At 38.8% G+C, this 14395-nt stretch overlaps 1 protein-coding gene across 6 annotated transcripts in view; it reads right to left on the bottom strand.

The window, feature by feature from the left end:
* Positions 1-13564, bottom strand: part of PHTF1 (putative homeodomain transcription factor 1) — a 91056-nt gene extending 77492 nt beyond the window's left edge. For 4 of the 6 annotated variants that reach the window (XR_006296712.1, XM_043575882.1, XM_043575881.1 and 1 more), the window contains exons 1-2: positions 13490-13564; positions 12770-12826 (exon numbers count right to left, since the gene is read on the bottom strand). Coding sequence is in view for 3 of the 6 variants with exons in the window: in XM_043575882.1 (XP_043431817.1) it covers positions 12770-12826; positions 13490-13534 (102 nt within the window). In the remaining 3 variants the exon portion in view is untranslated. Of the gene's footprint in view, positions 1-12769; positions 12827-13058; positions 13097-13489 lie in introns of those variants that run through there. The other 2 variants (XM_043575883.1, XM_043575884.1) reach the window with 2 other exon arrangements.
* Between the last annotated feature and the right edge of the window lie 831 nt (positions 13565-14395).

Genomic DNA, 14395 nt, shown 5'->3' on the forward strand with positions numbered 1-14395 from the left:
TGTCTCCCTCTCTCTCTGCCCCTCCCCCGTTCATGCTCTGTCTCTCTCTGTCCCAAAAATAAATAAACGTTGGAAAAAAAAAAATTTCAAAATAGCAATAGGATTTTTCACAGAACCTGAAAAAACTAATCCTAAAATTTGTATGGAGCCCCAAAAGACCTCAAATAGCCTAAGCAACCTTGAGAAGAAAACCAAAGCTGGAGGTATCAGAATACCAGATTTCAAAGTATACTACAGAGCTATAGTCATGAAAACAGTATGGTTCTGGCACAAAAACAAACCATAGATCAATGGAACAGAATAGAGGGCCTAGAAATAAACCCACACTTGTATGGTCAATTCATCTACAACAAAGGAAGCAAGACTACACAATGAGAAAAAGAGTCTCTTCAATAAATGGTTAGGGAAAACTGGACAGCTACAGGAAAAAGAATTTAACTCGACCACTTTCTTCCACCACATCCAAAGATAAACTCAAAATGCATTAAAGGCCTAAATATACGACCTGAAACCATAAAACTCGTAAAAGAAAACATAAGCGGTAAACTCTTAGACACTGGTCTTAGCAACATACTTATTAATATGTCTCCTTGAGCATGGACAACAAAAGCAAAAATAAACAGGGGGACTACACCAAAATAAAAAGCTTTTGCTCAGTGAAGGAAACCATCAACAAAATGAAAAAGCAACTTACTGAATGGGAGACAATATCTGCAAATAATATATTCAATAAGGGAATAATATCCAAAATATATAAATAACTCACAGAATTCAATACCAAAAAATTAATAAAATCCAATTAAAAAATGGGCAGAGAAACTAAATAGGCATTTTTCCAAATACATATACAGATGGCCAATAGACACATGAAAAGATGTTCAAAATCACTGATTACCGGGGAAGCAAATCAGAACCACAATGAGATGTCATGTCACACCCGTCAGAATGGCTAGTATCAAAAAGACGAAATAATAGGTGTTGGCAGTGTTGTGGAGAATAGGGAACCCTTGTGCAATGTTTGTGGGAATGCAAACTGGTGCGGTCACTACTACTACAGAAAACAGTATAGAGGCTCCTCAGAAACTTAGGAGACATTCCATCCAATCCAGCAATTCTATTTCTGGGTGTATACCTGAAGAAAACAAAAACACTAATTCAAAAAAAGATATATGCAACCCTATGTTTGCTACAGTGTTACTGAGAATAGCCTAGATATGGAAGCAACCTAAGTGTCCACTGATAGCTGCATGAATAAAGATATGGTAAATACATACAATGGAATATTAGTGAGCCATAAAAAAAAAGAGAATGAAATACTGCCATTTAGGGCAACATGGATGGACCTAGAGCTAAGTGCAGTTAAGTCAGACAAAGAGAAATACATGACTTCACTTATGTGTAGAATCTAAAGAACAAATGGACAAATTACAGAAAGAGACTTACAAATACAGAGGATAAATGGGGGTTGCCAGAGGAAAGGAGGATTGGGGCTGGGCAAAACAGGTGAGGGGGATTAAAAGGTACAAACTTCAAGGGACGCCTGGGTGGCTCAGTCGGTTAAGCGGCCGACTTCGGCTCAGGTCATGATCTCGCGGTCCATGAGTTCGAGCCCCGCGTCGGGCTCTGTGCTGACAGCCCGGAGCCTGGAGCCTGTTTCAGATTCTGTGTCTCCCTCTCTCTGACCCTCCCTTGTTCATGCTCTGTCTCTCTCTGTCCCAAAAATAAATAAAAACGTTGAAAAAAAATTAAAAAAAAAAAAAAAAAAAAGGTACAAACTTCCAGTTATAAAATGAGTAAGTCACGGGGATGTCAAGTACAGCATAGTGAATACAGTCAAGAATATCATACTTTTATGGTGACAAATGCTAACTGCACTTATCATGGTGCATTTTATAATGTATACAAATGTCAAATCAGTGTGTAATATACCTATAACTAATATAGATATTTTTAAAAATCCTTCCAATTTGGAAATGTGTGTATTTAAGTTCTGGGAAAGGTATGCTGCCAGGCTTCCATTATGAACTGTACTCACTTTCCTATTTTCTTTTCTTTTTTTTTTTTTTAATTTTTTTAACATTTATTTATTTTAGAGATAGAGAGAGAAAGAGTATGAGTGGGAGAGGGGCAGAGAGAGAGGGAGACACAGAATCTGAAGTAGGTTCCAGGTTCCAAGTTGTCAGCAAAGAGCCTGATGTGGGGCTCAAACTCACAAACTGCTAGATCATGATGTGAGATGAAGTCAGATGCTTAACTAAGCCACCCAGGCTCCCCTCTATTGTCTTTTTCCTTGTTTTTTGTTGTTTTTTTTTTTTTTTTTTTGTATAATTTTTCAGAGAAATAGCTGCAACTTTACCTTCCAACTTTTCTACTAAGCTTATTGGTTACTTTTGCTTTCTGGTTCTCTTACTTTTTCATCCTCAGTCCATTTTTTTTCTTTTTTTTTTTTTTAAGTATATAGTTCTTTATATATATTAATTATATCTTTAAAAATAGCATTCTTATGATTCCTTTGTCATTTCTTTTATCTCTTTCCTTCTTTTTCTTTAGGTCTCAAATATTTGATGATCTTCAACTATCCATTTACATTTAAAAGTAACGGACGCCTGGGGGGCTCAGTCAGTTAAGCATCCAACTTCAGTTCAGGTCATGATCTTGAGGTTTGTGGGTTCAAGTCCTGCATCAGGCTGTCCACTCTCAGCACAGAGCCTGCTTTGGATCTTCTGTCTCCCTCTGTCTCTACCCCTCCTGTTCTCTTTCTCTTTCTCTCTCTCTCTCAAAAATAAATAAACATTAAAAAAAAAAAAAGGCACTAACATGCTGAATGTGAGCTCAGTGTGCAAAGAGTGAAGCTTGTTAAACAGCAGGCCTCACCATAAACAGCCATTTCATTTCCAGTATGTTTAGGTCTTCTTAGCTGGCCAGTTTCTGCAAAAGGCAATCCCAGTCTTCTGTTGGGAGATTATAAACCTGGCCACCAGATTTCTACTTAATCTCCATTATTAGTGCAGTATTTCACACCACTCTAACTTTGTGTCTGGTGTTCCAGAATCCAGAACTTCTCTGGCTCAGCCTCTCCAGAAAGCAAGCTTCAATCCAACCTTCTGTCAGGGGAAGATAAGGGTATCTACGTGACCATGCGGAATAAGGAAAATGATCTGGGGACAGATCGACTGACACTTATAAATAAGCTCAAACAATCCAGTTCCACCTAATTCCTAAGTCTTTTAGAAATTAAATAGAGGAGTTTTCAACAGAAAGCTCACTCATTTCCTACTGGCATTCCCTATTACAGACACTTACATTTTTACTTTCTTCACTTTCCAACTTTCAAAATTGTGTTAATAGCTCTGACTTACAGTCTTCTCTCCCATTCTTTTTTTTTTTTTAATTAAAAAAAAATTTTTTTTATTTTAATGTTTATTTATTTTTGAGACGGAGACAGAGCATGAAAGGGGCAGGGTCAGAGAGAGAGAGGGAGACACAGAATCCAAAGCAGGCTCCAGGCTCTGAGCTGTCAGCACAGAGCCCGACGCGGGGCTCGAATTCACGGACCGTGAGATCATGACGTGAGCCGAAGTCCGACACTTAACCGACTGAGCCACCCAGGCACCCCTCTCCCATTCTTTTAAACCTTGAGGGCCGATATCTTTTTCTTATTCATTATAATTAAAAAAAAAATTTTTTTTAATGTTTGTTTATTTTTGAGAGAGAGAATACAAGCAGGGGAGAGGCAGAGAACCTCTGAAGGAGGCTCCAGGCTCCGCGCTGTCAGCACAGAGCCCGACGCAGAGCTCGAACCCATGAACCATGAGATCATGACCTGAGCTGAAGTTGGGCACTTAACTGACTGAGCCACCCAGGTGCCCCTTATTCATTGTAATTTTAGAGGGATTACAGAATAAATCAGATGGGGATCAAGGCACATATTTAAATCATCATCTTCAATGAGGAATCTCATCTGTCATGTCCCTACCATCCAGCTTAACAAACTAAAACATTACAAACACAGTTGAAGTCACTTTTGTGTTTATGATTATTAACCTTTTAAAATTTTGTAGGCATAAAAACAAAAATATTCTAGGTATAAAATCATATCATTTTCAAACACTGAGTTTCATTATTCTAATATTAATTAGAAAAAAAATCAAAGGATAAAAAAATAACGCAGGGGCACCTGGGTGGCTCAGTCGGTTAAAGCATCCGACTTCGGCTCAGGTCACGATCTCACAGTTCACAGGTTCGTGCCCCGTGTCAGGCTCTGTGCTGACAGCTCAGAGCCTGGAGCCTGCTTCAGATTCTGTGTCTCCCTCTCTCTCTGCCCCTCTCCTGTTTGCACTCTGTCTCTCTCTGTCTCAAAAATAAACATTAAAAAAATTTTTTTAGGGGCGCCTGGGTGGCGCAGTCGGTTAAGCGTCCGACTTCAGCCAGGTCACGATCTCGCGGTCCGTGAGTTCGAGCCCCGCGTTGGGCTCTGGGCTGATGGCTCAGAGCCTGGAGCCTGTTTCTGATTCTGTGTTTCCCTCTCTCTCTGCCCCTCCCCCGTTCATGCTCTGTCTCTCTCTGTCCCAAAAATAAATAAACGTTGAAAAAAAAAAATTTTTTTTTAATTTTTTTAAATAAAAAAAAATAATGCAAAGAGATAGATGCACCCTGATATTTATAGTAGCATTACATACAATAGCCAAATCATGGAAACAGCCCGTGTCCATCAAATGATGAATGGATAAAGAAGATGTGGCATATGTGTATAAATATACAATGGAATATTACTCAGCCCTATAAAAGAATGAAATCTTGCTATTTGCAACAACATTGATGGAGCTAGAGAATATTATGCTAAGTGAAATATGTCAAAGAAAGACAAATACCATATGATTTCATGGTAGTCATGAAGTCATGTGGACTTTAAGAAAACAAAACAGATGAACAAAGGGGAAAAGAAAGAAAGATAAACCAAGAAATAGATAAAATAAAAAAAATAGATAAAACAAGAAATAGACTATACAGAACAAACTGATGGTTACCAGTGGGGAGGTGGGTGAAGGGATGGGTTAAATCAGGGATTAAGGAGGGTGCTTGTGATGAGCACTGGATGATGTATGAAAGTGTTGAGTCACTATATTGTACACCTGAAACTAATATTATATGTTAACTAAATAGAATTTAAATTAAAACTTAAAAAAATTTTTAAATAAGTGCACCTGGGGGTGCCTGGGTGGCTCAGTCGGTTGAGTGTCCGACTTCGGCTCAGGTCATGATCTCGTGGTCGGTGAGTTCGAGCCCCGCGTCAGGCTCTGTGCTGACAGCTCAGAGGCTGGAGCCTGTTTCGGATTCTGTGTCTCCCTCTCTTTCTGCCCCTCCCCCACTCATGCTCTGTCTCTCTCTCTCTCTCTGTCAAAAATAAATAAACATTAAAAAAAAAAATAAGTGCACCTGGGTGGCTCAGTCAGTTAAGCGCCCAACTTCAGCTCAGGTCATGACCTCACAGTTCATGGGTTCAAGCCCCTTGTGGGGCTCTGTGCTGACAGCTCAGAGACTGGAGCCTATTTCGAATTGCATCTCCCTTTCTCTCTGCCCCTCCCCCACTTGTATGCACGTATGCACTCTCTCTCTCTCTCAGAAATAAACATTAATTTTTTTTTAATTTTTAAATAAAAAATAAATAAAAAGAAAAAACAATATTAATTAGAATGCTCATCTTAGCAAATATATCCCAAGGGATATGGGAGTGACTAAGGTGAGCTTCATCACTGAAAATAATGTTAGACCTTAAATTCAATATATTCTCCCAATTAAGAAATTTTAGAAGACAATTGTCATTGGGAATATGTATGAAATTCTTGTGTATAACATTATGATTTCTCCTATTTTTTTCTATTGGTGTGACTTAAGAAAATAGCTATATTGAGATATAATTCACATATTATAAAACTCACCCATTTTTAGGTGTGTAGTTTTAGTAATTAACGAACTTAGATTTCTAGTGTATTTATATAGCTGTGCAACTATCATCACATTCAAGCTTAAGAACATTTCCATCAACTCAAAAGCAAGAATGGCAATAAGTCTCTGTTCCTATCCCCCAGCCACAGGAAACTACTAATCTGCTTTCTAATCTATAGATTTGCCTTTTGTAGAAATTTCACATAAACTGAATTACACAATATATAGTCTTTTGTGTCTGGTTCCTTTCACATAGCATAACATTTTTGAGGTTCATCTATGTTGTAACATGCATTAATAGTTTTGGGGGGTTATTTTGAGAGAGAGAGAAAGAACACACATGCACGCGTGAGTGTGTGAGCAGGGGAGAGGCACTGAGAGAGAGGGAGAGAGAGAATCCTAAGGAGGCTCTGCACTGATAGCACAGAACCCTACGCTGGGCTCGATCTCACAAACCATGACACTTAACCAACTGAGCCACCCAGGCTTCCCTATATTAATAGTTTTAACTGAGTTGTATCCCATTGCATAGATAAAACACATTTGTTTATCCACCTACCAAGTGATAGACATTTGAAATTTTTTCTAGTTTTTGGCGATTATGAACAGTACTGCTATGAACATTTGCATGTGCTTGTATGTTTTTATTTTTCCTGGATAGATCCCCAGGAGTGGAAATGGAAATGCTAGGTCATATGTGAAGTACAGGTTTAATTTTTTAAGAAACCACCAAACTATTTTCCACTTTCCATTTCCACCAGCATTGTACAAGCATTCTAATTCCTGCACGCCAGTCTAACAAGTTAATGGTAGTATCTCCCTATGGTTTTAATTTGTACTTCCCTAATGACTAATAATGTTGAGCATCTTTTCTTGTGCTCATTAACCATTCATATGCTTTCTTTGGTGAAATATCTACTCAAGTGTTTTGCCCATTTTTGTATTGGGTTTTTTGTTGAGTTGTTTTCTTCCTGAGTTGTAAGAGTTCTTTATATAATTATACAAACACTGTATTATATATACACACACACACACATTATATATATGTATAAATTTTCTCCCAGCATATGGCTCACTTTTATTTTTCAGTGGGATATTCTGAAGATAAATTTAAAATTTTTATGAAGCCCAACTTATCAATCTTTCCTTTATAGATATGTTTTTAAGAAATCTGTCCTATTGCAAGGTCACAAAGATCTTCTATCTTTTCTTCTAGAAAATCTATACTTTAGATTTTACAGTAAAGTGTATGGTCCATTTTAATTGGTTTTTGTGTGTGATGTGAGGTAAAAATCAAAGCTCATTTTTATACATGTGCATATCCAATTGTTCCAGTGCAATTTGTCGACAACACTATCATTTCTCCCTTGAAATGCTTTGGCATCTTTGTCAAAAACCAACTTATCAAAACCATAAGGATTTATTTCTAGATACTCTATCCTGTTGCATTGATCTATTACTCGTGCCAATACTATATTTCCTGGATTACTATAGCTTTATAGTAAATTTTGAGATCCAGTAATGTAAGTACTCCAAGTCTTTCTTATTTTTAAACTTGTTTTGAATATTCTAAGACCTCTGCATTCTTTATCGATTTTAGACTTAGCTCATCAATTTCTACCAAAAAGAAAAAAAGGCTATTGGAATTTTGAAAGGATTATATTGAATCTGTAGACGCATTTGCAGAGAATTGCCACCTTAACAATAAACTTAACAATATTGAGTCTTTCAGATCATGAACGTGAAATGTTACTCTATTTATTTAGATCTTTAATTTCTCTTAGCAATGTTTTGTAGTTTTCAGTGGACAGGTCTTACACTTTCTATGTTAAACTTATTCCTAAGTACTGTATTCTTTTTTAGCTATTTGAATGAATCCTTTTCTTAATTTCACTTTTGGATTAGTCATTGCTGGTTTTTAAAAATACATATGACTTCTGTTTATTGACCTGGATTCTGAAGACCTTGCTATACTCATTTGCTAATGTTAGTAATTTTTTGTAGGTGCCTTAGGATTTTCTAAATATGGGAACATATCAGGAATGAAGGCAATTTTCTTTTTCTTTTCTATCTCAATGCTTTTTATTTCTTTTCCTTCCCTTACAGCACTGGTTAGCAATGTTAAATAGCTGTGGTGAGAGACTTCCTTGCTTTGTTCCTGATTTTAGGAGCAAATTACTTTTTTTTTTTTTTTTTTTAAGAGGAAATTACTTTTTATTTCTAGTTTATTGTTAATGGGCATTAAATTCTGTCCAATGCTTTTTCTGTCTCTAATGAGATCATGCAGTTTTGTCCTTTATTCAATTCATATGGTATATTAATTTATTTTCAAATGTTAAACCAATGTTCATTCCTAGGATAAACCCCACTTGGTCCCAGTAGACAGTCCATTTTATATGTTGTTGAATTTGGTTTGCTAATCTTTTCTTAAATATTTCACACCTACGTTCACAATGAATTCTCTTGTGATGTCTTTGTCTGGCTTTAGAATCAGGATAATACCGGGCTCATAAAATGAGTTGGGAAGTGTACTTCTTCCTGTTTTCTGAAAGAGTTTCTGTAGGTTTCTGTAGTATATCTCTTCTTGACTAAATTGTTATTCATCCTTCAGATCTCATTTGAAGTATCAATTCCTTAACGAAGGCTTCTCTGACCACCTTGACTAAGTCCATTTCCCTTGTCGTAAGTATAATAGTTTGTAAAGAACAGCTGTCCTTAGCATTTATTACGAATTTTTATTCACTAAGAGGATTTTTATTGTTCCTCTCCCACTTTAAGCTCCATGCAAAGAAAAACATTGAGTGTTTTTGCTCATTATATAGACATTAGTACCTAGTCTACTACCTGACATATGGTAGGTAGGTGCTCAACAAATATTTAGCAATTGAAGAATACATAATGACTGCCTTAGTTTTATTTTTGGTATTTCTTTCCCTCCTTGGAATTACTGTTTTGTGTCTCTAGATTCTTCATATTTTAACTTGAATCTCTATAAGTCTTCCTAGTCAATCTAGACATTTTTTTGTTCATCTGTACATTTTTAGAGTGATATAATTTTATCAAGTATTACTTCAGAAACATTCCATAGATTTTGTTGTAATGTCTATTCTTCAAAAACACAAACACGATGTGGCTCCTCTATTCGAAAACCATGAAAAATTTTCTGTTTTCTACAGGATAGTATGAAAATTTCTTAGTAAAGCATTCAAGTCAGCTCCAAACTGATTTATGGCCTATCATCTCATCTATATACCTTATACTCCAATCAGATAGGGCTACTTGCTCTTCTCTTAAACAAATACTATACTTCTGTTCATAAGTACTTTTCCTCTTATGCTCAGCACCTAGCAAAATCCTTAAACACAGTAGCTCAGAAAACGTTTGTGGAAGAGTTCATACACTTTTCATAACCCAAGTTAAGATTTTTTTTAATTTACATCTTATATGATTTTGAAGTTTTTTTAACTGAAATAATCACTATTTTTATTGCCATGTTCCCACATTTGCAAAGTTTTCTCTTTTCAGTGGTAATAACCTTTTAATCTGTTTTACTACTTTTTTATTGAGGTATAATTAACATACAGTTTCAGGTTACAATGTAATGATTCAACAATTCTGTATGTTACTTATCACACTAAGCATCCTCTTAATCCCCTTGATCTATTTCGCCCATCTGCCACCCACCTCCCCTCTGGCAACTACCAGTTTGTTCTCTGTATTTAAGAGTCTCTTTGGTCTCCTTTTTTGTTTCCTAAAATCCCCATGAGTGAAATCATGTGGTATTTGTCTTTCTTTTTCTGACTCATTTCACTTAGCATTATACTCTCCAGGTCCATCCACCTTGGACCATCCACTATATATATATATATATATATATATATATATATATATATATATATAATCCATTCATCTATTGATGGACATTTAGGTTGCTTCTATATCTTGGCTATTGTCAGTGGTGCTTCAATAAACACAAGGGTGCATGCAATTTTTCAAATTAATGTTTTTGTTTTCTTTGGGTAAATACCCAGTAGTGAAATTACTGGATTATGTAGTGATTGTATTTTTAATTTTTTGAGCAACCTGCATACTGTTTTCCACAGTGGCCACACCAATTTACATTCCTATCAACAGTGAACGAGGTTCCTTTTTCTCCATATCTTCATCAGTACTTGCTGGGTCTTGTGTTTTTTATTTTAGCCATTCTGACTGGTGTAAGGTGGTATCTCACTGTGGCTTGGATTTGCATTTTCCTGGTGAAATGTTAAGCTTCTGTTCATGCTTCTGTTGGCCACTTTTATGTCCTCTTTGGAAAAGTGTCTTTTCAGATCCTCTGCCCATTTTTAATCAATTACTTGCTTCTTTGGTCTTGACTTGTAAGAGTTCTTTGGACGTTAACCCCTATTGGATAGATCATTTGCAAATATCTTCTGCCCTTGAGCAGATTGCCTTTGTGTTTTGTTGATGGTTTCCTTTGCTGTGTAAAAGTCTTTTATTTTGATGTTGATTCAATCGTTTAAATTTGTTTTTGTTTCCCTTGTCTGAGGAGACTGGTCTAGAATTTCTAAGGGCAATGCCAAAGAAATTACTGGCTATGTTTTCTTCTAGGAGTCTTACGTTCTCAGGTCTCACATTCAGGTCTTTAATGCATTTTGAGTTCATTTTTGTGTATAAGAAAATAGTCCAATTTCATTCTTTTGCATGTAGCTGTTCAGTTTTCCCAGACCATTTGTTGAAGAGACTGCCTTTTCCCTATTGTACATTCTTGCCTCTTGAATTATACTTGTATTGTGTAATTTCTAATTTTATTGTACTGTGATCTGATGTTAATATTATTTAATTTTCTTTTTTGAATTTTTTTTGTCAAAAATATTTATATTTGTGTAATCTATTTTTAAATTGCATTAAATACTTTGTGTCCTATATTTTGGTCCATTTTTGTCTGAGACTAAAACATACTTGAAAAGATACCTTGGCTCTTCTCCCACCACCACTAGACTGTGAAATTCATATATGTCTTGTTGACTGTACTCTCAAAGCCTAGAACATGTTGGCACATTAGCTTAGTAAATGTTTAGAGTTGTCTTTAATTTGATCCTTTCCACTGCTGCTAAATTAAAAGTATACATTAAGGAGTTGTTAGGTAGATTACCTTGTGACAGAACAATGAATAAAAACATATATAATAGATAGCGTTAATTAGACTGAGCAACAGATACTGAGGTCCTAGTAAGAATCAAGAGGTTCTAAAAATGGGACGCAAACAAAATTCCTGCTTTGAGGCCTATGAAGATGCACAGGTTAACAAATACTTTTGATTTGGTATACTAAAAGGAAGGTCTGCATAAAATGGCACGGGAATGAGAGTTGAGAAAATCTTTAGTTGGGTAGGGGAAGGCAGTCAATAAAATCTTTTTAATGATACAGAAACCAAAACCCAGAGAAGACACTACAGCGCTGTTCAAGATCACAAGGCTAGAGATCACTAAAAGAGGATCTCGCTCCCAGTTCCGTGCTCTTTTCATTACATCTTACTATCAGTACTTTACAGCAACTCACAAAAGACTAACAGGCCAGGATTTTAGAGAGTTACAAAATATGATGCGGGAGTTTATGCATCCTTTCCCCGTGTCCCTTTAATATAAAAAAAATCAAGGACAGCACAAAACTGTAAAAGTTTGCCATGTACCATGTAGTTCTAACAGCTTTGTAGTTGACTAGCCTGTTATGCACCCTACAAGAGTTGGTTAAATGTATTTCACCAGAGATTTAAACATCCCAGGCCAATCAATGTGACTTATAAACAAAACTATTAAATTGTATTACACCCACGCATACATGTATTTTTTTTAAGTGTTAATAAAGGATCTGCAACACATGTTTAAAATAGCAAGGTCCAAAAAGAAGAATCTGCCAGCCATTATTCAGCACTTTCCAAGGAAGTAAGACCCTGAATCTGTAGATCTAAGTATTAAAGTCAATAGGGAGAGACATTCTTTTAGGGGATGGGATGCTCTTTAGGCTTTTCCACATCTCTCAAGACTATTCAATAACATTTGGCTACCAAGCAACCCTCCCGTGACTAATTTGCACCAACCTCCCACCTGTCCCAGTACATACTGACACCACAACCCTGACTCTGGAGCATTAGATTATTTAACCCTCCCCTCCCCTATTATAAGTTAATAAACTGGCATTCTGAATCACACATCAGTTTTTGGTTGGTTAACATGAAATAACCCCATGAATCTGCTCGGTTCTAAGAGCAGGGTAGAAAAAAGTTTAAGAACCTGAAAAACTTAAGACCACACTCTAAACCGGTAATTGAAAAAGTGATTCAGGCCACAAATGGATGTGATGTGGCTTGCACGGGAAGAGAAAAAGGAGAAAGAAAGGAAAAGAAGACGGGAGAAGGCAGTGGAAGAGGAAGTGGAGGAGGAGGCAGAAAGGCAGGGGGGAGGGAAGATGCTCTGAAAAAAGTCTGGATATTTCGCATAAAAAAGCATCTTCCTGAGGCTCTGGCAGTCCTTGGCCTGCATTGCCACAGAATAAAACTGACCAGAGTTAAGCAGCCACAGCCCCCTTTGTAGGGGACATTTGCTTTCTAATTCATCACAGACCAACCACACTCCTATTTCCCTGATATTGAGGTCAAATGTCAACTGTCATTTATCATTCTGCTTGCAGTGTTTTGTCTTCCTTCTAGACTTCAGAGAATAAAGAATGCCAGACTTGGTGGATAAGTGCAGATTTTATAAAAAGTGCAAACCACTCTCCACATTAATTCAGTAAAACAAAGCTAGAATCAAAGAAATCAATTTACCTTAATCTGAGTCTGTTCGATTGACTTTTCCCATATCTGCTGATCATATGCTCCAATCTGAAATAGGGAGCAGGCTATTTGAATGATGCAAAGGAAATCCTGTTATTTAGGTCAAATGTCACAAAAGTCACGAAACTACTAAGCATCAATACAGTCTCTGGGGAATGTTTATGCTTCTCAGAGGTTAGAGTAAGTTATTTAAAGGACTGTTGCACTTAAAAGTCTAAAGTAGCTGGATCGAAAAGTAAGTTAAAAAGTACTGTCCAAAATATTTCAAATTAAGCATTACCTTACAAGATATTTCCACTTCTTAAGGAAAACATCAGTAGGAAAACTAGAGAGGAATAAAAAGGTAACGGACAGCTCAGTAAGACTGTTGCCAGTACCAATCTGAGCTGTGAAGATACAAGTTTCACGTCTAAAAAAAACACAGCAGTTTGATCAGAAGCAAACTTTCAGAGCGTTGCTGGGGCACGGTGTATGCGGCCTGGAGAAGGGAGGGGACTTGAGAGTCCTATTCGGGGACCGGGAACAGAGCCTAAAAGACCTAATGACCTTGCGCCTCGGTTTGTCCGTTGATGCTGGGAGAGAGACGCCGTGCAGGAACTGCCGGCACTACCGAGCTTAGGGAAAGCTAACGGGGGATTCTTTGCGGGGGCATTTTGCAGGAAGTCTGCTTTACAAATTAAAAAAAAAAAAAAAAAAAAAGGTTGATACTACCTTCTTTTGGTACCACGATATAGCATCTCTCTCATTTGAGGCCATCTGTGTCTCCAGCCAGAGAATGGGATTTCACTGAAAACGAAGGAAAAGCAGTCGGTGAGTCCGGTTGCTGAAAGGTACTCTCCCAGTTTGGGTAGAACTCAAAAATCGCTTCTCTCGGCGTCTCCATGAGCTGCTGACTGTCTCCTTCTCCGGCTGGTTGCCAGGAAAAAAAGACAAAAACAGAAGCAAACCAAAAACCTCTGGTGCAGTGGCGCCGGGAGAAGCGTCTCTGCGATATTTGGTGCGAGTGTGTTCAAGGCTGCAGGGGAGGGGAGGGGAGGGGAGGGCAGGTGGCTGGAGTTGGCCCGCACCCCCTCCTCCGCTCCCCGGCGTCCGGCTCTCACCTGGTGCCCGCTGCCCCGCAGTCCGGCGGCCGGGACCTTCCTCCTCAGTGGCCCCGGGCCCGCCATGAGGCCGGGGGAGAGGCGGCGGGCGCCGCAGGCCGCATCTTCCCCCCGGGGCGCAGACGCCGGCGCGGCCGTTACCATGGAGACCGCGGCGGCCGCGCGGGCCTCGGGGGCAGCCGGCCGCCCGCGCCGGGAGGAGGGCAGTCCGCTGCCGCAGCCCCGGCGCCCTCCAAGCGCGACCTTCAGGGCCACCGGACCGACCCCCAAATAAGCCAGGAATCAACTGGGAAAGGACGGGGATGAGACGTGGAGGAGGGCTTCGCTGGCCGCCAGGGGCTGCGGCAACGGCCGGAGGCTCGGCGGCCGGCTCTTCGGGTGCGGAGCGGAGGGCCCCCCCCACCCCGGCGCGGGAGGCAGCCGCTGCGGGGCGAAGGGCGGGCGGGCGTCCTGCGAGGCCCGGCTGGCGGGCGGGCCGTGACTCAGCCGGCCGCGAGCTGGGCGAGGGCAGCGCCGC

This window comes from Prionailurus bengalensis, chromosome C1 (assembly GCF_016509475.1).
Source record: "Prionailurus bengalensis isolate Pbe53 chromosome C1, Fcat_Pben_1.1_paternal_pri, whole genome shotgun sequence".
Taxonomy (NCBI): Eukaryota; Metazoa; Chordata; class Mammalia; order Carnivora; family Felidae; genus Prionailurus; species Prionailurus bengalensis.